The sequence below is a fragment of the Accipiter gentilis genome, chromosome 5 (assembly GCF_929443795.1).
Source record: "Accipiter gentilis chromosome 5, bAccGen1.1, whole genome shotgun sequence".
NCBI classification, from domain to species: domain Eukaryota; kingdom Metazoa; phylum Chordata; class Aves; order Accipitriformes; family Accipitridae; genus Astur; species Astur gentilis.
Genome location: NC_064884.1, coordinates 7,435,229 through 7,456,635, shown reverse-complemented (window position 1 = coordinate 7,456,635; position 21,407 = coordinate 7,435,229). Strand labels below are relative to the sequence as shown.

The 21,407-nt window shown below is 59.1% G+C and overlaps 1 protein-coding gene across 5 annotated transcripts; it reads right to left on the bottom strand.

The window, feature by feature from the left end:
- Nucleotides 1-57: 57 nt before the first annotated feature.
- PCSK7 (proprotein convertase subtilisin/kexin type 7) lies at nt 58-21,372 on the bottom strand. 5 transcript variants are annotated; one of them, XM_049799516.1, is made up of 16 exons: nt 21,281-21,372; nt 19,614-20,093; nt 18,995-19,129; nt 18,399-18,564; nt 16,336-16,426; nt 15,431-15,485; nt 13,484-13,622; nt 12,778-12,878; nt 7,643-7,810; nt 6,452-6,559; nt 5,425-5,527; nt 3,015-3,171; nt 2,765-2,859; nt 2,507-2,600; nt 2,045-2,162; nt 58-1,850 (listed from the first exon to the last, which is right to left on the bottom strand). In XM_049799516.1, exons 2-16 carry the CDS (start codon nt 20,079-20,081, stop codon nt 1,440-1,442), a joined length of 2,409 nt encoding a protein of 802 aa, XP_049655473.1. In that variant the 5' UTR covers nt 20,082-20,093; nt 21,281-21,372; the 3' UTR covers nt 58-1,439. The 5 variants fall into 5 exon arrangements, with proteins under 5 accessions (XP_049655473.1, XP_049655472.1, XP_049655474.1 ...); XM_049799515.1 differs by lacking the exon at nt 21,281-21,372 and adding an exon at nt 20,460-21,061; XM_049799517.1 differs by lacking the exon at nt 21,281-21,372 and adding an exon at nt 20,491-21,061.
- Between the last annotated feature and the right edge of the window lie 35 nt (nt 21,373-21,407).

The window sequence follows — 21,407 nt, the reverse complement described above, 5'->3', positions numbered from 1 at the left end:
TGGTGCTGGGAAAGCCAAAGCTACCCTCTGTAAAAGCTGCTCAGGTTGCCTGGGCCACATCTGCTCCTGCTTCCAGCTCCCGACCTGGGCAAACCAGAGCTGGGGCTCGGGCTCTCCCTGCCTGGTTCAGACAGCTCTGCGGGGTGGCTCTGCCCTCTCCCACCCGAGCCGCAGCACCCACCTTCCTCCTAGCTCCTTCCAACTGCTCTCCCCTGGCCTGGAGCAGCTGCCCTGGTTATCCCGACTGCTAGGGAGGAAGGCATGGAGGGCTGCGAGGGGCCACCAGCGGACCCAGCACCCTGGCACTGCATCCCCCCGGGCCCCAGGGGTGGGAGGTGCAGGGTGACTCACGTTTCCACAGCAAGAAAGCGCTGGGAGGGCAGAGGAGTGACGGAGGGGGGAGAGGAGGCTTTTTAAGACTTTATTTGGAAAGCTACACAAAAGGGCTTTGCCGATTAAAAAACAAACCCCAGCTTTAAAAAAATAAACCAAGGAACCCAAGGACACACAAACAAGCCAACCCTGCTCGCAGATGAGCCGCTGCCAGAGCAACTCAACCTCCTCTGCCTGGCCCAAACCCGGCATCACCCATGGCCTCATCCCTCCTGGGCACCGACCAAGGCCTCAGCAAGCAGCAAGGAGGCAGACCCACGGAAGCAACTGCAGTGAGCTCGTGCTGCCACGATACCTGTGGCAAGCTTGAGTTGCCACCTTTTGCGCCCACCACAGCAGGGACAGCCCCGTCCTGCCCCCCCTGAGCAGGGCGGTCAAGAAAGCCCCGCTGCCTTCTGACTCCCCCACTGCAGGGCTGCTCGTGTGCTGGTGGGAGAGGAGGAGAAGGTGGTGGATCAGAGCACAGGGGACAGGGAGCAAGCGTGGGTCGGAGATTGGCAAAATGGCTCCCCACTTTGAAGCTGGGCGTAACTGGTCAGTACTGGCCCGCTGCTAGCCCAGCAGGGCAGGCGAATGACAGTGTTGTGGGGTCCCTGCCAGCAGAGGCAGCTGCCAGGGGCCCTGCCACGTTTTCCAGGCTCATTCTGCAGAAATGAGGGAGAAAGCGACACTTCTTCTCCATGCTGCAAGGCCGTGGGGGCCGTGGCGGGCACAGGGCTCTGTGCAGAGCCCCGCCATGGCCACCACACACCCAGGAGGCATCTTCATGAGGCCTTGCTCCAAGCACAAAGGGAAGCCCCGAGTGTTACTGCAGGGCAGGCTCCATTCAGTGTGGGTTTAAGGCTTGCTTTGTTTTCCAGAGCGAGGGAAAGGGAAGCTCCCCTTCCACTTCCAGCACTCTTTCTCCTTGTTTCTGAGCCACTTCCAACACCACCTTCCGCAGGACACAAGGGCAAGCATCCCTGGTGGCTCAGGAAGTCGCTGCTGCCCATGCTCGGGAAGGATATAGCGAGAGGGAGGGATGCAGCCTGAACCCCCAGCCCCAGCTAGCACGTCTGGCGCTCCCTGTCCTCTGAGAGGAGCTCGGCTGTCACCTCCCGGCCAAGGTACCCCGCTCCAGCGGCGGCTGCCTCGTGAAAGCTGGCGGCTCTGCCGCTGCTGGGAAGTCTGGGGTGGGTGGGGGTCCAGGATCCCTCGTCCCCCTCACCCTCTTGGGCAGGCTCTGGGTGTTCACACTCCATCTCGACATCCTCAATGTCCTTCTCCTGGTAGAGTGGCACAGACTCCATCTCCAGGCTGCTCTCCAGGGCTCTGTGCTTTCCTCCCTGCTGGTACCATTTGCAGGTGGCAGAGCCGTTGCAGGTCAGGTCAAGCCCCACGTTGTTCCGGGTCAGGCAAACCTCCAGCATGTAGTAGAAAGTCCAGAACACGGCAAAGCAGCCCAACAGCAGGAGGGTCTGCAGAGGAGGAAACCCTTTAAGAAACAAAGCTCTCAACCATCCCGGAGCCCTGCCCTGTTGCCCAGCAGAGAGGGCACAGTGCCGGGAGGATCAGACAGGCAGGTTCCCACTCCTCCAGTCCCTCCTGCAGAGGACCGGGTCTCCCCTTTTGGCTCCAGCCGGCAGTCTCCCTGGCCCGCAGGCAGGCTCACCTTGAGGGTGTTGGCTGTGATTGTGTAGTGCTGCTCCTCGGGGATCTCCAGCCCCGGAGGGCAGGGCAGGGCGAAGTCGCTGCTCAGGTACTGCCCACTCATGGCTTCCTCCAGCAGCCTGGGGGACAGAGGCACCCCATGAGGGTCCCACAGGCAGGGCTGCTCTAGGGAGGGGCCCAAATGCCCACAGAGGGTCCGGAGAGCCTCTTCCACTGCTGAGGGTTGCCCTCCTGGGTGAGATACTGCCAACAGAGCTCTCTCCTACAGCCCACAGCTCCCCTGTGAAGTGCACTGTGGGCAGCCCCTGGGCCAGGGGCCAGAAGCTGTGCTGCAGCCTCGCCCTGCCACGTGCCTCGCAGCAATGCTGCTCCAGCCAAGCAGAACCTGCTCAGAGACTTTCAATCACATCCCTTAGCCCTCCATCTCTTGTCTCCCCATCGAGATAGGCTTGTGGTGTCCTACCTCTGCCGTTCCTTCATCTCTGCTGGGGACCAGGAGGAGCCGTACAGGGTCAGCTGCCACTGCTTCAAGGTCCCAGGCCTTAGGCTCTCATCTCCTGGGGAATAAACGTTGGTCCAGCAGGGAACTCTCCCACCCGGCTGGGTGGCGCTGCACAGAGCTAACCTGCGGCCGCCCAGGTGCTGAGCTGGCAGCTTCTCAGGCCACAGCACGGAGCTGCTGCCACGGCCCCATGAAGGACCTCTGGAGGGCAGGACTCACCGATGTCCCTGATGACCAGTCTGTACATGCCCTGTGCTTCCTCGCCCCAACACCGGACCGTGGAGAAGGTCCAGTCAGCAAAGCCATTGGGGTCCCTGCCAAAGGGTGAGGAGAAACAACCCATGAGAGGGTAACATTGTCTGAGCCGCAAGGCTGGACGTGAGCCCTGGCTCTCCTGCTCGGGGCCAGCTGGGCTGGGTGTCCTGCCCTGCAGCAGGAGCCTCCACACCCTGACCCCCTCGGTGCTTACGAGTCCATGCTCCTCGTGGTCCCTATCAGGGACATCATGCCGCTGGGGCAGAAGAGCCTGATCTCCAGGTTGCCGCGGCGGGGGTGGGTTATGGTGACGGTGACTGCCACATGCTCCAGGGTTCTCATGCCAGAGAGCTCCAGGTCAGCGGTGGTGACTGGGAAAGGGAAGGCAGGGTTTGCTGAGGCTGGTGGCCGGGATGGAGCTGTGCTCAAGAGGACACACGCGCTTGTCCCTGCCTCCTCCCAGCTGCCCCCCTGTGTCTGTGCCTCCGCAGCAAGAAGCAGGACCCAGGGCAGCCACATCCCACATAGGGAGGCTCTGCCAACGAAGCCACGCTGCGCTCAGCAGCCTGGCCCTGCTCCATGCTCTGTGAGGAGCCTCCTTGTCTGTCCAAGCGGAGCCACCCATGCACCTCCCTGGCTAACACAGGGAAAGGTGTCCTGGCTCGCTCCCTCCCGGGCACGCCACGTTGTGCTTGCGCTGCTTGACATGGACCAGAGGTGCAAGAGGCACCCGGTAGTGGCTGTCCTCTGCCCGCAGCTGTGCCCTTTGTCCCCTGCCTGCCTGAGTTCAGCTGGGACCAGACAGGATGGAAAGGATGCTGAGAAAGGGGTGAGGAGTAGGCGGTGAGGAAGGAGGGGTGGAAGGCAACTGTGCAGCAATGGGAAAGCTGCCTCCCAGGCACCTCCCAGCACGTCCCAGAGCAGGAAGACGAGCAGGAAGATGATAGGAACCCACGCTTTCCTCTGCTGGCAGCCTCTCGCCTGCAACCGAATCCTCATTTCACAAGCGGGGCCCAGCTGCTGCCTACACAGCATGTGCCGCTGCCCCACAGGCTCCCCGACATCCAACTCTCCCCTGGCCCTGACTCATGGCTTGTGGGTTCAGGAGCCCACCCAGAGCGCTTTGGCCATTGCAATGAAATAATACCTGGTCCTTCATCAAATTCTCCCCACCCTGGATTTGTGGCAGCTCTCGCAGCCCCAGAGGCTGCTCTGAACCCAGTTACATAGGGGCCAGGTTTGGAAAGAGGACTGGGATGAGAAGCCTGGTGTCCAGGCTCCCAGATTCTATCTCAAACCATTCGCAGCTCCACAGACGCTCCCAGCCCCAGCACTGCTAATTATAGTGCAGGAAACCCTGGCCCTCTTCAGAGCGGATTTCAGGCTGTGGCTCGGTCTCCTCCTGGCAGCCCTGGCTGAGCAGCAGGTGGGTGCTCCCCAGCCTCTTCTAAGAAGGGAGGCAGGCACAGCCCAGGACCAGGCAGCCTGAGTGTGGTGGCAGGCCGGCCCAGCACCCCAGGGCCTCCTGGGAAAAGGGTTAACTCGGCATCAGCCTGTGTTACCTGGGGGACAGTAGTGCCCCCCAGCCACGCATTCCTCTCTGCCACACATTCCTCTGCACATACTTCTCCAGAGCGCCTCTTTTTTGCCTCTTCCAGACTCTGCTTGCTGCCTGGCTTTCAGCTCACAGCTCCTTTTAGGGCAGAAGGAGCTGCTTCACCTTCAACCCTCTGCTCAGAGGCAGAGCGGAGCTAACCCCGCTGCCAGCCTGATGTCACCCCTCTGCCCCTCTGGGGCTCTGCAGTGCTGGTACCTGCAAGGGAGCAGCGTGCTGCAGAGCCGGACCAGCCCAGCTGGGCAGGGACAGGAGAGAGGGAGAGCATGTGCCCAGCACCTGCCCAGCATCTCCTCAGCCTGCAGCAAAGAGGGGAGGGACAGGACAACCTGCAAGGGAGGTGCCCACCTGCCGAGCTCCAGACTCTTTCCAGGGGTCCTCTGTCCAGGGGAACAGCCTTCGGGCACTGCCAACCCCCAGCACCTCTGCAGAGGCTGCAGCTGGGGCAGCGAGGGGTGCAGGGCCAGGCCCCCTGGGACAGCATTCCCCGTGCGACAGGGAGGGGGCTGGTGCAAGAAGCAGTGCCCAGCCAGAGAGCCGGGCCCTGCTGAGAGGGCCAGGAAGGGCTTGGGGCCGAGCTCTCCTTCCCACTGGTAGCAGCCGGAGCAGTGCCTTGTTTATGTGGACAGAGGCTGGCCAAGTCAGGAGCTGGAGCATTACCTAAAATGGTCAAAGCCAGAGGAGCAGGTCTGGCTGCTGCCCAGCCTGGCCATGCTCGCTAATGCCTGTCTGGCTCCTCAAAAACATCAATCTAGGGGATAGAGTTATGGGGAGGGGACCACATCGACTGACACAGATCCCCTGGGGGAGGGAGAGCAACAGGAAGCGAAGAGAGAGGAAAAAGCCCAGGCAGCACAACACTTAACCCCTTCATGGCCTCAAGCAGCCCAGGGATTGCCCTGCCAGGCTGTCCGCATGCCCAGCTGTGCCCCATGCCAGCGGGAGCAGGCTGCATCCCTGACCTTGGCGTGTACAAGCACATGCTCTCATGTGGCACACCTGCTCTTACCATTCCAGGTGACCTCCAGCTCCTGTGGGAGTAACGGGATGCTCCTGCCCTCCTTCAGTGCAGGGCTCACATAGGAGGCAAGGTACGGGACAGACTCCCAGATCTGTCAGGGGTAAGGCGAGAGCATTCAGCACGAGGTTGCACCCTCCCTGCGCATCCATCTCTCAATCTCCCACCACTGTTGCAAGCTGCTCCTGTCAGTAGCACACCTACTGTCTGAGGCCAAGGGGCCTCTCCTGATGCTGCTCCGGGGCATGTGAACCCAGGCAGCACACGAAGGCTGCAGCAGGGCTGGACAGGAGTGCCAGAGCAGAAGGAAAGCAACTGCCTGCAGGCTAGAGGGGCCAACTGAGACTCTGGACTGCCCAGCTCTGGGTTTGGGACTGCCCAGCTCTGGCCTCATCTCTGCCACCACCTGAGCAGCTTTGAGAATTACTTGAAGCCATCCCATTTCAACCCCAGGCACAGTGGGGCAAAAACGTAGCAGAACCCAAAGGCCTGCAGGAATAGAGCAGCCTGAAAGTCCCTGCGAAACAGGGGGCATTGCTGGCAACCAGCAGTGACCCAGCACAGCTGCGCGGCGCTCTACGCACAACTGAGGACCATGTGCCAAACGGATGTGCCCTGGTCTCCATGCAACTGGAGGCACAGGGAGGAAGAGATGGGGCATGACGCCCTCCCTGGAGCCCACTGCATAGGGAGGAAGGTGCTGGGGCTGCTGACAGAACTCCCCAAGCCATGAATCAGAGCTGTCATCTCCCACCAGTGAGGGCTCTCGCCCATGGCTATATATAGTGCTGAGAGAGCAGCAGCTTGGGGGCAGGTTTCAGGCATTGCCGAAAGTCTCATTACTTCATACCAAAAGCAGCCTTATAGCGAAGGCCGGCAGGATGATGGCCAAAGCACTGGCCCTGAACGACAACAAGAGTCACCCCACGGCGTTGCCAGTACAGGACCTGTCCCCACCACTGGGTTGTGTTGGCTCCACCTGCCCATGGGGCACACCTGGGACAGGGAGGGGAATTACCTTGGCAGCATTCACCAGCCTCCAGGCATTCAGCAAGCCAAAGCCATGCTGATGGCTATGGCTGAAGCCGGCCTGGTTGATGTCCCACTTCGCGTGGCGATCCTCGTACTGAAAAGAAATGCAGGGCACTCCCGTTACCTTGGGGGACACCAGCAGCCTGGCAAACCCAGAGGAAAGGGAACCAGGCCTGAAGGGAAGGAGGCTCAGAAACATCCCACAGCAGCAGGGAAGCAAACCCACATGGCCTTATTAGAAAGAAACAGGTTGACCTTTGTTTGAAACAAGTCCCAGGACAAACAGGCTTCCCAGCTCCTCAGAAAGGAAATCAAGCAGCACAAAAGGGCACAAATGCCTCTGCTCTGAAACATCCCAGCTGCTCCCTGCCGCCCAAGCCCCAGCCTGTGGGATGGCAGAAGCCTTGGGGAGAAGGAAGCAAGTCCTTTAAATCAACAAGAGCTGGGCCAGGACAGATCTCGGTCCCATCATTTATCAGGTTGTAGTGCTCCAGCAACGCTGGCTGCCAGCTATGGTAAACATAGTCCTGTGCCAAAGTGAGTATGGCATTAGCTGGACATGGACCTCCGCTCCCCAGAAGGGTGTGAAAGAAGCCCTGTCCCTAAGCTGAATCGGGCAGCTCCAGTCAGTTCCCATTCTGCAGTGAAGCTGCATTGGAGTCGAGGCCGAGAGCAAGGAAGGGCCGTGTTTGCTGCCAAGCTCGGTGTTATGTCTGTTTCCAAGAGCCCGACTCTCTGGAGAGCCTGAGGAAAGGCCAGAGGCAGAGCTCCTTGCTTTCCCACTGCACAGATGGCAGGGTGGCACTGCAGAGATGCGTGCTGGCCCTCTGGCTGGGCCAGCCACACCGCATGCACACACACCGTCCCAGTGCCTGTGGGTGAGGCATGGCAAGCCCCTGGAAGACCTGTATGCTGGCAGATGGAGGCGTTCCTGGAGCAGATACCCCATTTATTATCATGACAGAGGAAAATGCCTCAGCCACATTCCTGGAAGGAACAAGGGGCGAGGGGAAAATGCAATCCCTTTGCTGGAAGCCAGACAACTGAGAGATTTATAGAGGGGCAGGCAGACATAAACAAGGATGTGCACAGCAGGACCTCAGCCATCCTGCAGCATCCCTGAAGGGCAGCTGCAGGACAGAGGGAGGGAGGGATGGAGAGAGGGAGGGCCACTCACCTTGGTGGCAGTGAAGACAATGATGTGCTGGACGTCTCGCCAGGTGAGACATGGCCGCACCTGCAGCATCAGCGCAATCATCCCGGCTGCAAGAGGGGCGGCAGCTGACGTCCCCGTGTGGCCCTCCGTGCAGCCCGTGCCCTTCTGCAAATCCCAGTCTGTTGTCACCTTCCGAGAAAAGAGAAGTGATACTTCCTGTCAGGCCACTGTTTGCCATGCTGGGGTGGCTGGGATTGGTATTTGAGCAACCGAGCATGCAGTCCCGGCCCCAAGCCATGTCCTCGCCACACCAGCTTCACCAGCAGCGCATGCTTAGCCTGTGACACAACTGCCAGCAAAAGCCCTGGGGACACAGGATAGCGTGCCCCCCCCACTATGCAAAGGGCATGGAAGATGGGGCATGGAAGATGGGGGCTCTGAGGCTCCCCCCCCCCGTCATCCTGGACACAGCTAAGAAATGAGCAATGCTTGAACACAACAGGGAGAAAAAGGGCCAGCAGCCGTGCTCCTGGCAGAGAGCAAGGCAGATGGTGCAGAGCTTGCGAGTGAGGGCAGCCCAGGCACCCTGCATGGAGGCCGGGGTCCTCATTTACTGCATGAGCACCCCAACAGTGTGCAGGGTAGTGGACAAGCTGGTGCGTTTTCTTGACAGCCCCGAGAGTGCTGATCTGCTGCTGGTGTGTTTCTGTCAGCAACGCTCACGTAATTGCTGCTGCTCTACCACAAGCCCGATGAGGAGGAAAAGATGCCCCCCGGGCTGGCTGGACACATGAAGGGGAGGCTTGGAAAACTGTGAGCGAGAGGGGAGAAAAAATGGAGTCGGCAGTTCTCCTCCCCAGCAGTCTGTGTCCCCCCGGCCGGCACTCTCCTCCCACGCCAAGGCCCTCTGGGTCACCCAATTATTATCTGCTGAGGACAGCGAAAACCTTCTCCACCTTAGGAGGCCTTTGGCCGAGCTGAGCTGACCATCCTGGGGGAGAGAGGAGGTAACACAGCCCCTGCTGCACCGCTGCTACGGCAATTACAAGGGTGCTCTGTAGGGCCGGCAGTGCCTTTCCCTGCTCTGCCAGGCAGCCAGCCCAGCCTGGCGTGTCTGTCTAAACACAGTCTGCCCCAGGTGAACAGATGGGAAAGCCTTTGAGCAGGGAGAGGGGTGCAAGGTTTGGCATAGAGCAGGAATCAGAGCATGACAGCCCCGGCAGGGGAGAGCACTGGTGTGTGCACTGTTCAGCGGAAGAGCTGGCCTTCTCTGCACTGTGCCGGGGCATGCGGCAGCCTTTAAAGGGCACCACAGAGATTCACACAACACCTTCACGTCCCTTCTGAAGAGATGTGCTATGTCAGAAGGAAAAGGAGGGACTGCGACCGAGTGTTCATGGTCCTTCGCCCAGGGACACCTCCTCCTGCCTCCTTGCGACCGCACAGAAACACGGGCAGGGAAAGGTGAGCTGGGGCAGCACCCAGTCCCAATACAGCATGCCAAGGCCAGCATCCACAGCCTGACCCCCTCTGTACAAGGCTTTCAGACAAAATGAGAAAGTTATAGAATTGTAAAATGGTTTGAGTTGGAAGGGACCCTAAAGATCATCTAGTTCCAACCCCCCTGCCATGGGCAGAGACACCTTCCACCAGCCCAGGCTGCTCAAAGACCTGTCCAACCCAGCCTTGAGCTCTCTGGATGCCCAAGGATTCCCCCTCCAGAGCAAAGACACGGGGTGGTGGCCCTTAACCCCCTGCCTGCATGAGCCACATCTAATCTGTCTGTATCCGAGCCGCCTCTTCGCGACAGGCAGCCTCCCCCCAGACAGGAGGAAGGAATTTGCAGCACATGAGCTTTCTTTCTCTCTGTGGTTGCTGAGGTCAGGCTGGGAGACAGGAGGGGCAGCCAGAGATCCCATCGTCCTCCCTCAGCCAACACCAGAACAACAAGAGCACGGCAGCAGCAGGGGGAGAGGGTCAGGGATTAGCTGCTGAAAAGCGTGGAAACCTTTCCCAGATGATTCCTGGCCAGGACGTGGGTACCCAGCAAAAACCAGCGCAAGGTGGAAAGGACAATGCCACAGTTCCCCAGTCAAGAGATGTGGCCCTGTGCTGGGAACTGGGATGCAAACAGTCCAGTGCAGGGCTGAGCAGAGTGGCTCAGGCAGCTTCTCCCCAGGGTCAGGAAAGCACCTTTGCAGCCACTGTTTGCACAGTGTTTAGCTAAGGACAGGGAACAGTAGCTTTACACTGCTCTGGACCACGGATGGTTGCTCTGGCCTGCAGGAGCAATAGCCAAGGCACAGGAAGGTCCCACGCAGGCACTGCTCCCCTCGCCCCTGCTCGCAGCCAGCTCAGCTACAGAGGCTGGACCAGCTCTTGCAAGAAGCCTCTGATTTCAGTCAACATCCTTGGGGCCTTTGGAGGTGATACCTCTGCTCCCTGTGCACCAGTTCAGGGAGAGGCACACTCCCCTCCAACTCAAACACCGTGAATGTTCTCCAGGGGACTCTGGACATGTGTACAGAGCTGTGCTGCCTTAGGACCAAAATACCAATTCAAATGAGCTGCTGCTGCTCGAGACAGCCGCTACTCATCGGAACTTCAAGCTCACCATAAGAGTCCTGGGAGATCCTTGCTTCAGGGACAACGCATCCCAGTTGCAAAGCAATGAACCTAGTTAGTTTCCTTTGGAGAGAGAGAGGAACTGGGCCTGAACTAGGCAACTCTGGGGGAAACTCAGGGCAATTACAGTTTGGCACCTTCCTCGTCTTCACTGCTGACCACAGCATCACTCCAGCACAAGCGGGCCTCTGCAGAGGGATCATACAGGACTGTGCAGAGCACACAGAGCCTCTAAGGAGGCATTGGGAGGTCCCCAAATGATGCCTCACTGCAAACCAAATGTCTCCCTGTGCTCCCCATGGGGAGACAGCCAGCACTGCCAAAAGCTGTAGGTTTTGTTGCCTTCTGTGCTTGACTCCGTAACGTTCTGCCAGCTGTTAACAACTCCAGCTTGCGCTTGGACACTGCACGTCCTATAAAGAACACCCTGAGCAGCATAAACGTTCAGTAGGAAATGCAGCTAGTGCCAGAAGCTGTAATAAATTCTTCCCATTAAGGAAACCACACAAAGTTTATAGTCTGGTAGAAGAAAAAAACCTAGCAGATGGCTGCAGAGAAGTTAACTCTGAGATCACTGAAGCACAGTTAAAGGGCATTTAGGAGGAGACTATCCTCCAGAGAAAGGGGCGCGTTAAGTTTTAACATGGCACCGGTTTGCTGAAGGAGTGATCCCGGTACCGCAAAGAAAGAGGACAGCTCTCTGGCACATGCCATGCCTAGGCTATGCACAGCATCTCGTCCTGGCTCTCAAACGGAATACCAGCTCCTGCATCAGTGTCCTGTAAGGCCAGTATTCGAAATGAAGGGCCGTTCGAGACCTCTGAAGCACTCTCACCTGTAGCAGGCTTGGGGGAAGCTGGACATAAACCCCAAACTCTGTAACCCCTGATGAAAACACAGCAGAGCCCTTGCTGGGCTGCCATTCCTTTTTTTCCTAGCGTCAGTAGTTTCCAAACCAGCCCGGGACAGCTGAAGTTATTTCTTAAAGGAAAAATGAGCTCCATTCTGGATTTTAATTTCCCTGCTGCACGAGCCGAGTCATCGCTCCCGGCAGATCACACTGTGCTCTAGTTAGGCATGGGTTCCTGCCCTGGCTCTGGACTGCAAAAGGAGCTTGTTGAGTCCCAACTGGGTGGCTGAGGAACCCAGGCTCTCCCTGTTCCCCCGGTCTACCCAGCACGCGGGGAAGCCTGTTTGGCGAGCCTGAATTCAGCTCCTCTCTGGCAAGCACAGAGCTACAGCTGCACGTCCCTGCTCGCAGAACACCCTGGGTACCGTCCCTTGTTCGTCAGGTGCCCTGAGACCCCCCAGCACTCACTGCTGGTGCTGATCTTGCACTAGGTCTTTGCTGCCTCATCAGCTTTTCCAGAAAAGTGCCTTTGGGAACTGCCTGTGCCAACAGGAGACCCTCCTGGTGCCTGCCCAGCCAGAGACAACCCTAACAGTTGGGCCTGGGAGCCAGTGACATTTACTCCAAGCTGCCCCAGGGTGGCCTGGGCTCCGCAGTCCCTGCTGGCACTGCAGGACAGGAACAGGTCACAGCCATATGGGCTGGTTAGCCTGACTAGCCTCCCAAGTGCACCAGTACCGAAGGTGGAACGTGCTAGGTCAGGCCTGGGGCTGGGGAAAACAGGCCCGGCCACTTGGCTTGGGCAAAAAGGACATTTTGTTGACAAGAAGTCATTTTTTGGCAAAAAAAGGAAAAGCTGATAAAAATATTCCGAAAAATTCAGCTGGGAGAGGCACACGTGCCAGAATGCAGAAGGAACTGGGGCCAAGTAGCTTAAAGAGCCTGATGCTGCTCCCAGCCCTCCATGCTCGTCCATGCTCCCGCATCCCTTTGGAGCAGAGGCAAGGCGGGGCTGGCTGGACAGGGTGTGCCACAGCCCCCGCAGAGCTGAACCGCAGCTGCCCCTTCCCCTTTCTCTTCAGGAAAGCTCGCAGCAGTATGGGAGTCTCACTCCAGGCTCCCTCCTCGCTGAGCAAAGGGGGCACACATGCAGTTGGGATAAAGCTTGTCTTCTGACGGCTCCCCGGATGACATTCCCAGGGACACAGTGCAGAGGAATTTCTTAGGGGTCACCCAAGCGGCCCCCGTCCCAGCAGTGCAGAGCAGGGAGATAAGGGAGTGCAGTCACTGTCCCTTTAGGTCTGACATCCTGCCTGCACTTGAGGCGACAAACATGACACACACAGGATCTGCGTTTGGGGCCAGGAACATGGTGTACCTGCCAACACCTGTGCAGAGAGAGGGTCACCACACTGCAAGTTGCAGGCTGACAGACAGTGACGACACGGGGAACAACTAGAAATACGAACCTCCCTCTCAGAGCACTGCTTATGTAGGACCTAGATAAAAACCATGTTCATTCCCTGCCTCACAGAGGAACCCAACTACCGGCCTAAGGCAGATGCATAGCAATCAGAAGGGACGGATCTTCGTCCCTTCCCCAAACTGGGCTGTTCCAGCCCCGCGGCCAAGTGCAGCCAGCAGAGCACGGGGCAAGACATGTGCCTTGTGTGGTACTCACAATGCTCCTCATCATCTTGTCCCCGCCGCTGAAGGTCACCGCTAGCATGGAGGCACACTCCTCGGCATAGAACGGCATGGAGCCTGTCTCGTCCACCGCACCTGGGAAAAAGCGAAAGGCATCGACCATATGAAGCTTGTTGCACTTTAACTGCTCAATTGCAAGGTGACCAGCCCCTGAGAACCTCTTCTGCTAGCTGTGCTTTTTCACAGGCTGGGAGCTGGGTTGGGAAACTGGAGACAAGCCTGTATTTTTCATGGCTGGAAGATCTACAGGAAAGGCAGCCACAGCAAATGACCTTTCACTGTGCTTAGTATTGCACAGATCTTCTAGCCCTCACGTAGCTTCTCCCGTCTAGAAAGCAGATTAGACATCTCTTTTCCAACACACAATGATGGGAATGCTGCCTTTCAGGTCACTCCCTCAACACGGCAGTGTGTCTGTCAGAGCCCCAGCGATGGAGGCCTGAAGGCAGGCAGAAATTTCTTTGGCCTTCTCTCGCTCTGTACGTCACAAGAAAACTGCAGGCTTGAGGGCTGAAGCCCAGAACACCTCTACACACTGTCACTTTCATTCCCAGAGGACAGACAGTTTGCCATGGATTCCCCCTATCCAGCCAGCTTCCAGCTGGGCAGGTTTTGTGCTTTTGGGATGATCTCATCTTTCCACGCTGGGAAGGAACGAGACAGAAGACGCATGCACTCACCTATCGTGACAGTGTAGATGGAGTTGGCATAACCGTCATAGTTGCAGTTGTCACTGTGTTGCCCGCCATTGCCACTGGCCACGACGAAAATGCTCCCAAAACCCCTGCGACCCGCTATCACGCCATGCTGCAGGGCAGCCTGTAGAGAAGGAACCATCACTGGTCAGGGCATGTAGGCAGGCAGGCCCTTCCCAGGCCCTTCCCTGCTGACCCTGGAGGGTTTCTGCCAGCAGCCATGTCTGGCACACGTGGCTGCAAACCGTGGGGGTGCGGGGCTCTCCCAGACCTCACAGCACACCTTGCTGCTAAACCCAGCGCAGGCGGACACATGCGCCTCTCCCAAGCTGGGGAAACATTTGCCCTGCAGACTGCTCGCAGGCACAGGACGTGCTGGAAAGCTGTGTCCCGGCATCCCCATCCAGCAACCAAAGTCCACGCTCTGAGATTTCACTAACCAGCCCTGCCAAGTACTTGGGGTGATAGCAGGGCCAGCCACAACCCCTCTGGGTCGTATTTCACCCGGCTAGCAGAGTCAGGGAGTTGTGTCTGTTAGAGCCCTGACCAGACGCTGAGATTCCAGAATGAGTGTGTTACAAAGGCAGCGATGTGGCCAACCTCTGGGAACGGCCGATCTACAGCTTACTATGATTTTAAGTGGATTCTGTGTTAAAAATAAACAAAGAAAAAGCAACCTTCCAGGCAATCACAGCACAAAGATTGACCAGCATTCGAACTCCAGAGGAAACATAGCAGCCCGAGCCCACCCAACTTCAGCAGGGCTCACTCTGGAGCTAGCTTTTCCAGAGCATCAAGGCTTTCCTGCCGACAGAGACTACCCACACGGGGCTGCTGCCCTTTTGTGAGGCTCCAGCTCCCACATACGCCCGGGCTTTGCCTTTGCTGAGAAACACAACTACACCAGCCCCACTTGTGAAGCACATTTCCAGGCCGAAACCTTGCACAGAAGTCATTCCCGCCTAGAAAAACGATATGCCCCTGCTGGACAAGCAAGAAAGCAGTCCCGCTGGAAACCAACCCTCCTCCTCTGCCCACCCTTTGGCAGGTAAAGGCACATACTGCATTGGCCAGAACGCCCTCCGGACGCCCTGCTGCAGTAAAGTGGGCTTTGCTTGCACTCTGTGCCCCAGTGCTTGTTACAGCTGTCTCTGCATGCAGGAAGAGAATAAATTAACTTGCAGAACTGGAAATCATTTGTCATTGCGAACTGATAGCTCAGCTGTCAGTGTTGTGCTGAAGAGCACAGTAACTGCTATCTTGTGGTTAGAAAAGTACAGCAAAAGGCTGCTGAGCAAAAGAGTAATCAAGCAGAACCACATCCCAGGAGCAATGCAGTACTGGTTTTGGGGCCTCCTCAGCAACCCCTCACCACCGCACCTGGGCAGCAGGAGCCAGGTGCGGACAGGCCGGCTGCATTTTGCAGTGGCTCTGCGGCATGGGTGCCACAAGAATGCCTTAACGGCCCAGGAAGGAGCAGCTTCCGCTCTGACACTTCCCCCACTGCGGTCCCACTGAGTGAATGCAGCCATCGCCCCAGCCCCTTATTTACTACTAGCGTTTGAAGGCATGCTCCCTGCCTTGAGAACTACCCTTAGCACTGGGAGTGCTCGGTGCCCCAAGCGGAGAGCGTCCCTTGGGTTGCAAAAGTTGTCAGAAGAATACCACGGGTTGCGAAAGAGCATCTTCCTGCTGGAACCAGCCTCTCCTTGGAAAGCTCATCTCCTACTGCCGGAACGCTGCCCTCCCGCAGCAATGTCACCTCTCCCCACCACACAGTAACATGCAACACCTCTGCTGGCAGTGAGAGAAGCAAACAAATGTGTGCTGCGCCACAGCAACATCCCTCCTCGCCTGTCCAGGCAGGTGAGAAACCACAAGCACCGGAGGGCCAGCCCAGGGGTGACCCGTGCTGTTGGGACTGTTTTTTACCTTTCCCAGTTGATGGGGGCCATCCACAGTTTTCCCATCGTCATCTGGACCCCAGCTGCAAACAGAGACACCATGAAGAGACTGCCCCAGGAGTCGCAGACAGCAACTCTTCCTCCCATTAGAGTTTGCCACCACCGTGAGCTACGAGCAGCCCCCCAGCTACTCTCAGCACCATGACTGGGATCGGAGGGCACTGTACTTTCCCATCCAGCAGGCTGGCCCCTTGCTGCTGGGATATCGCTCTTGTGTTTGCACTGTGCCCCTGGGTCAGATTCCAGTGGATAAAATGTTTGATTTTTTTATTGAACAACCAGCTTCTCACACATTCCAGTCCCCGTCACACAGCCTAGCCAGGGCTCCCTGACCACAGCGGGGGGGGCACAGTGCCCCTCCAGCTCAGCCAGCCTGAAGGTGATGCTGGAGCAGCGCTCAGAAGGCAGCCTCGCAACTGTAGGTGCCGTACACAGCCCAGGCCAGCTCTCCAGTAACAGCAATACCACTGTTACTCTTAACAGCAGTAACAAAGAGCAGCACCTTACATGCCTGGCTGCAGACCCCCTCAAGGCACAGCTGCGCAGAGCTCCTGAGATAGCCTGACAGCAGGGCATGGGTGGGTGCCAAGCCCAGGGTGAGGGGGGTGGGGGGGAAGGACAGGCAGGGTGTTCCCGCTGTGGGACAGACCAGCCACCTCGCAGCCCGGCTGCCTGCCTGCCAGGCATGCTCACAGGACCCACAGGACCAGCGTTACTGGTTTCGGTCCCTGAAGGCTAGCTGGAACCACAGGAGGAGAGGAGCTGGCGTGAGTGTTCAGCCACAACCTGTGACCCCCTCCCCAGGCAGAGTGGGGCCCATGGCCTTTCGCTGGGTGTTGGCAGGGCCCAGCTCAGGGTCCCCTTGGGGCTCACCTGCAGCTGTAGATGTCATTGATCTGATAGTGCTTGTTGAAGGCAATGGCCTCCATGCTATCGGTGAGGGGGCCATCCAGCACTCGGATTCCTGCAGGACAAAGGACAACGAACATGACCGAAGTGGACCCACGTAAGCTGTATAAACAGTGTAAATAAATGCCTTGGCAGGTTCACGCTGGGGACACTCGCCTTCCCAGCCTGACAGAACCAGATCTCCTGGAGCCGTAGCCCTGCAGATCAGTCCACAGGAGCCAGATGTGTGTGAGGGATTGTAGGTGCACCCTCACGTGCAGCTCCACATCCTCTGCTGAGCATGGCTTTTCTGCCAAGCAAGTCCTCCAGTCCCACTGCCAGAACCGAGCTGGTGATGGTGACAGCACAACCAAACACCAGCTGGGCTCGCTCCCATGCACCCTTGTGCCCCCCTATCCAGAGTGCTGCTCCACAGGGGCTTCCTCACATCCCACCCTCAATTATCCCATTGCTTTTCAGGGCTAGTCCCCGCCTGGAGTGATTGCTTCTCCTTCCAAGTTGCCAACCAACCAGCCATCGCTTTGGGATGGATGGCACGCTTGCCTGCTGAGGGAAGGGCTCAAGAGTCACAGAACAGCCCAACGGCTGTGCTCAGACCAGGAGGGCAAGGCCGCTGCTCCAACAAAGCCAATGAAGGCTCAATGCCGAGTTTTCAGTGACCCAAACCACTGATAATTACCATTCCGCATCGCAGTTTAGCCTGGCAAATGATGTTACAAATGGAAAGCAGACATGCATCTCAATTAAGCCTATTTATAAACAGTACAACCACCCACCCTTCTCAGCTCTTGCCTGACACACCACAGGCGGCTTTTTACTGTCCCATCTGAGCCGTCCCCATGGAGGAGCAGAGCAGCCCAGCTAGAAATGTGCTGGCTCACCCTGGCTCTCCCCGCCCCGGCTGGCATCACGCTGGCTCCAGCAGTTTCATGCTGCCAGGGCAGTCCCCCTGATCCCCCCCAGAACTCAAGGCTGCCCCGCTGCACTCACCCTGCAAGGCCAGGCACAGCTTTGGAGAGCTGAAGCCCGAAGAAGTGCCAGGTCCCGCCTGAGCGACGCGGCCTTAAACCCTTCCTATTCCCTACGCTGCAGTTAAAACTGTGAGCTCATCTTTCCTTCTGCCAGCTGGGCTCCACCAGCAGCATCTGTCTGCAGCCTCCCAGGCTGGCTGGAGCCTGGGGACTCTCCTGTGCCATGATCAGGGTGGCTGCTCAGGGAGCACCCCATCGGGATAAGGTAGGGAGGGAGCTGAGCACAGGGCAGGGGTGCAGAGCCACCTGCAGTGCCCTTGGGCAAGCTCCCGGCCCCCCAGCACCCTCCTGGCACCACAGGGCCCACCCACTGCCCAGCCCGCTGTCGCAGCCAGGAAACGTGGCACCATCTGCCGGGTACGGAGAGAATCACGTCCCAGGCTGCAGCACAGCATCATCATCCTCTGCTCTGCCAGGGATGCATCCTGCCTGGCACAGAGACCTCGCCTCCCCCCCCACCCCGTGAAGGAGCGCAAGAGCTCGGGAGACAGCCGAGGCCGCAGTGACACTCTCCCTGGCTTTGAAGAGGAGACGTGCAGTCAGACCTTTGCCACCTGTCTGTCCGCACAAGGCAGAGCCGAGACCAAGGGCTGGAGCAGCGTGGGGGATTGGCAAACATTTGCTTCCCCAGGGCCTCCCAATGCGCTGCATGTCATTGCACGTTTGCCTGGCTTTGGCCATGCAGTATGGATGTGCATCTGCCAAAAGCTCTGCGGCTGGGCAGGTGGCATGCTGGGAGTACTTGGGAAAAGCTGCCCCAGCACACACCTATCCCGCTCTGCCAGGAACTGGCTCCCCTGGAGAGGAGCTCAGACAGACACAGCTTCCTCCCTCTGACAGAGCGACCAGCCTAAGCAAGGCAACAGCTGACTCAGAGCTGCTTCAGCCAAGCCATCCCTCCCATGGAGCTGTGCCCAGGCCCCACAGAATTGGAGATAAGACAAGCTGGGCATGAGCGCAGCCCATTGGGGTGCCATGGCGCGCGTGCGTGCGTACCTGCAATGCGACTCCCATAGGCAACCCCCACCGTGCAGAAGCTGTTGTTTGGCACAGCAGCAATCTCCCCGGCGCAGCGGGTCCCATGGTGGTTGCCATTTTCCTCATCAGGGTGAGGCATAGGGTCAGGATCGTTGGAGTTCAAGTCATAGCTGCCTTCTGGGCTCTGAAAACAGACCCGCAGTCATGACCCAGGGCTCTGCTCTCCTCCCTTTGGGAGAAGCAGAACTTGAGAGCATGCTGCACAGGCTGAAACACAGCCTGGAAGCCACAGGAACTTGCTTCCACACAGGGCTGCAGATCAACACTGCTATCTGCTGCTATGGGAAGGGGACCAACAGCAGCAGCTTTAGCAACTGCTGTGGGTCAGAGGGTGGCCAGCTCTCACTTCTAAGCAGCCACCTCCCACAGGTAGCACAAAGGCCAGTAAGCCTGCAACTCAGGTGCAAAATCTCCCAAGGAGAGGTTTGCCACCAGCTCTTCCCACCCTGGCCAAGCCCAGGCTGACAGCACAGGTCTGCTGGCAACCGAGCACTCTCACCTTGCCCGACTTCCAGCCTGCCCTTGCACCCTCCCGCCATGGAGCTGGCACTCACGTAATTTGGCTCTATGTCTTTGATGGTGTGCTCCACACCGTCATCCACCACCACCACCGTCACACCGCGCCCCGTCACGTTCCTCTCCCAGACGCCCGTGACGTTGATGTCCTTCCCGGGGCTCTTGCGGTTGTTCTAAGCACCAGAAAGGACAATGAGGGGAGAGAAAAAGCAGAGCAGGGGGAGAGCTCCAAGGAAAGGGGCTCCCAGACCTTTTGGGCACGCTGGCTACGACGTGCGGGGCCGGGTCTGGGGTCGTGCTGGGAGCGCAGGGAGGAGTCGCAGGATGGTCAGGGAAGATTTGTTTTAGACAGACACCGAGCAAAAGTTGCTCGAGCCACGAAGCGGAGTACCCAGTACCACAGGGCCAATGCCGCACTCCAGCCTGCTGACCGCGCAGTGTGCTCTGGCTGAAACCCCTCTGCCCACCCCAGCACCACCGGTGCGGGGCCAGCTGTGGGAGCCACCTCCTCTCATTATTGCAGTGAGCACTCTTGGCATGCTTTCTCCTCGCCACAAGGACAGAAAGCCACTGTTTTGCCTGCCACATGACAGCTCGCTTAAGGCCAGACAAAGGGCCTGAGCCTGCTGGCACAACGGGAGCCAGAAAACCACTCACCAGATGCCACTGCTGGGGGTATTTGGGGTCGTTAAAGTGCAGGCTGCGTTTGGAACGTTTCAGAAGCTTCTGTTCCGAGTGCCACCGCACGCTGTCATGCTGTGCAAACAAAGTGTCCACCGACCTCCTTATTGCTTCAGGTTCGCTTGCTGCGTGGCCATCAGGCTGGTAGGTGAAGAGGTAATGGCCCTTGAGCTCCCCAACGCGGCCCATGTTCACCAGCCCCGCGGTCCGGGCCAGCTCCTCTGCCTGCTGCTCCAGCTCCTCCTCAGGCGCATCCAAGCTGACGGCCCAGGTCAACCTGACATGCCGGGCTTCAGTGCCGGGAGCACGCTCCCCACTGCAGGCCAGTCTGTCTGACGATGCCAGGGGGATCCAGGCAGTGCTCAGCCAAAGGCACGTGTGGATACAGAGCGTGGCCTCCATCCCGGCGCTCCATAGCGGCACCCTCCACTTCCAATGCGGCATCAGACAGGCGGGCTGCAAACAGCAGAAAACAAAATGGGTGAGAACCTCTCCTGCCCCACAGTGGGGTGGCCACAGCCTCACCTGAAGGTCCCACAGAGCCCCACAGCTCCTGGTGGGCAATGTTGGCACCTGGGCTTGCCACCAACCCCCCCCCCTGCCCCAGGCATAGCAGAGATTCCCTTCCAGGGAAACCCCAGCCAAGACGGCTCCTTCCCAGTGGCACAGCACCGGGAAGCCAGACCCAGGCAGGGCAGGGATTGGTTCCAAGTGCTGCCCTGCCTGCCAGGGTGGCAGTCCAAGGCCAGAGCAGAGTCCACTGCTGACTGGCAGAAGAGGGGCCACTTCTTTCTCTCACAGCGGCCCAGCACAGAAACAAACCTCGCAAAGAACGCCACACTCCGCGACGCACCTGCTGCCACAAGCCAGTTCTTCTTCTGGGGGAGGCCTACCGGACCAGTTTCTCACCTGTGCCGCGGCCAGAGGAACCTGCTTTCACCCGGCATGGGTCGACATCAGCACTGAGCCCTGGTTCAACCCCCTGTTCCACAAGCCATGGCCCCACACGCAGTCGGGGGAAATCCCGCTCTGTTTCCCACACCCAGGGATGCAGCCTTGCGCTGCCTGGAGCTCCGCAGCCCCCCAGCAGTTTGCCGGTGGCAACGGACTCCATCTCGGTCGGCTTCTAAGCCACCGATAGAGCTCACCGGCTGCAGTCCGCCATGGACACCACGATCCAGGTTTCTCTCCCTAAAAGAAGGGCTTTAGCTGCCCGTCACTGCCTGACACTCTGGCAGCGGCACCCACCGGTGCCCTACAGCCACCCGGGCCAGGCCCCGAGCTCCCCGCTCCACCGGGTAGCCACCTCGGCGTCAGGCAGGAGCCCGAGTCCCGGAGCCCCGAGCTCGGGGACGGCCCAGGCAGGCCAAACGCTGCCAGGCAGCGCTGAGGGGCCGGTCTCTCCCCGACCCTCCCCCTCCCAGCTCCCGGGGCCAGGCCAGGTGCCCGCCGCGCTCCTTCCCCCGCTCCTCCGGGCGGGGCAGGCCGCCTTCAGGCCGGGCCGGGCCGGGCCCGCGGGGCTCCCGGGGCGACGAGTCAGCCACGGCCGCGCCGGCGACCCCAACCCGAGCGAGGGGGCGGGCGGGGCCCAGGGACCCGCGGGGCTGCCTCCCCTCCCCTCCCCGTCCCCGCCGGGCGCTCACCGGGCATGGGCCGGCGCCGCTGCCGGATGCCCGCCGCCGCTGACAGCGACGTCACATCCGTCGGTGGCGGCAGTGGCGGCGGCGGAGCAGCCTCCCCTCCGCCAGGGCGGCGCTGGCGGGCCGGGCG

Excerpts from the sequence above, each read along its gene's own strand:
- PCSK7 (XM_049799516.1), bottom strand. The coding sequence starts at position 20,081 with ATGCCGCATTGGAAGTGGAGGGTGCCGCTATGGAGCGCCGGGATGGAG. Across the intron at positions 12,879-13,483 it reads CATCTACACTGTCACGATAG|GTGCGGTGGACGAGACAGGC; the intron begins GTGAGTGCATGC and ends GCTTTTTCCCAG. Across the intron at positions 7,811-12,777 it reads ACAAGATGATGAGGAGCATT|GTGACAACAGACTGGGATTT; the intron begins GTGAGTACCACA and ends TTTTCTCGGAAG.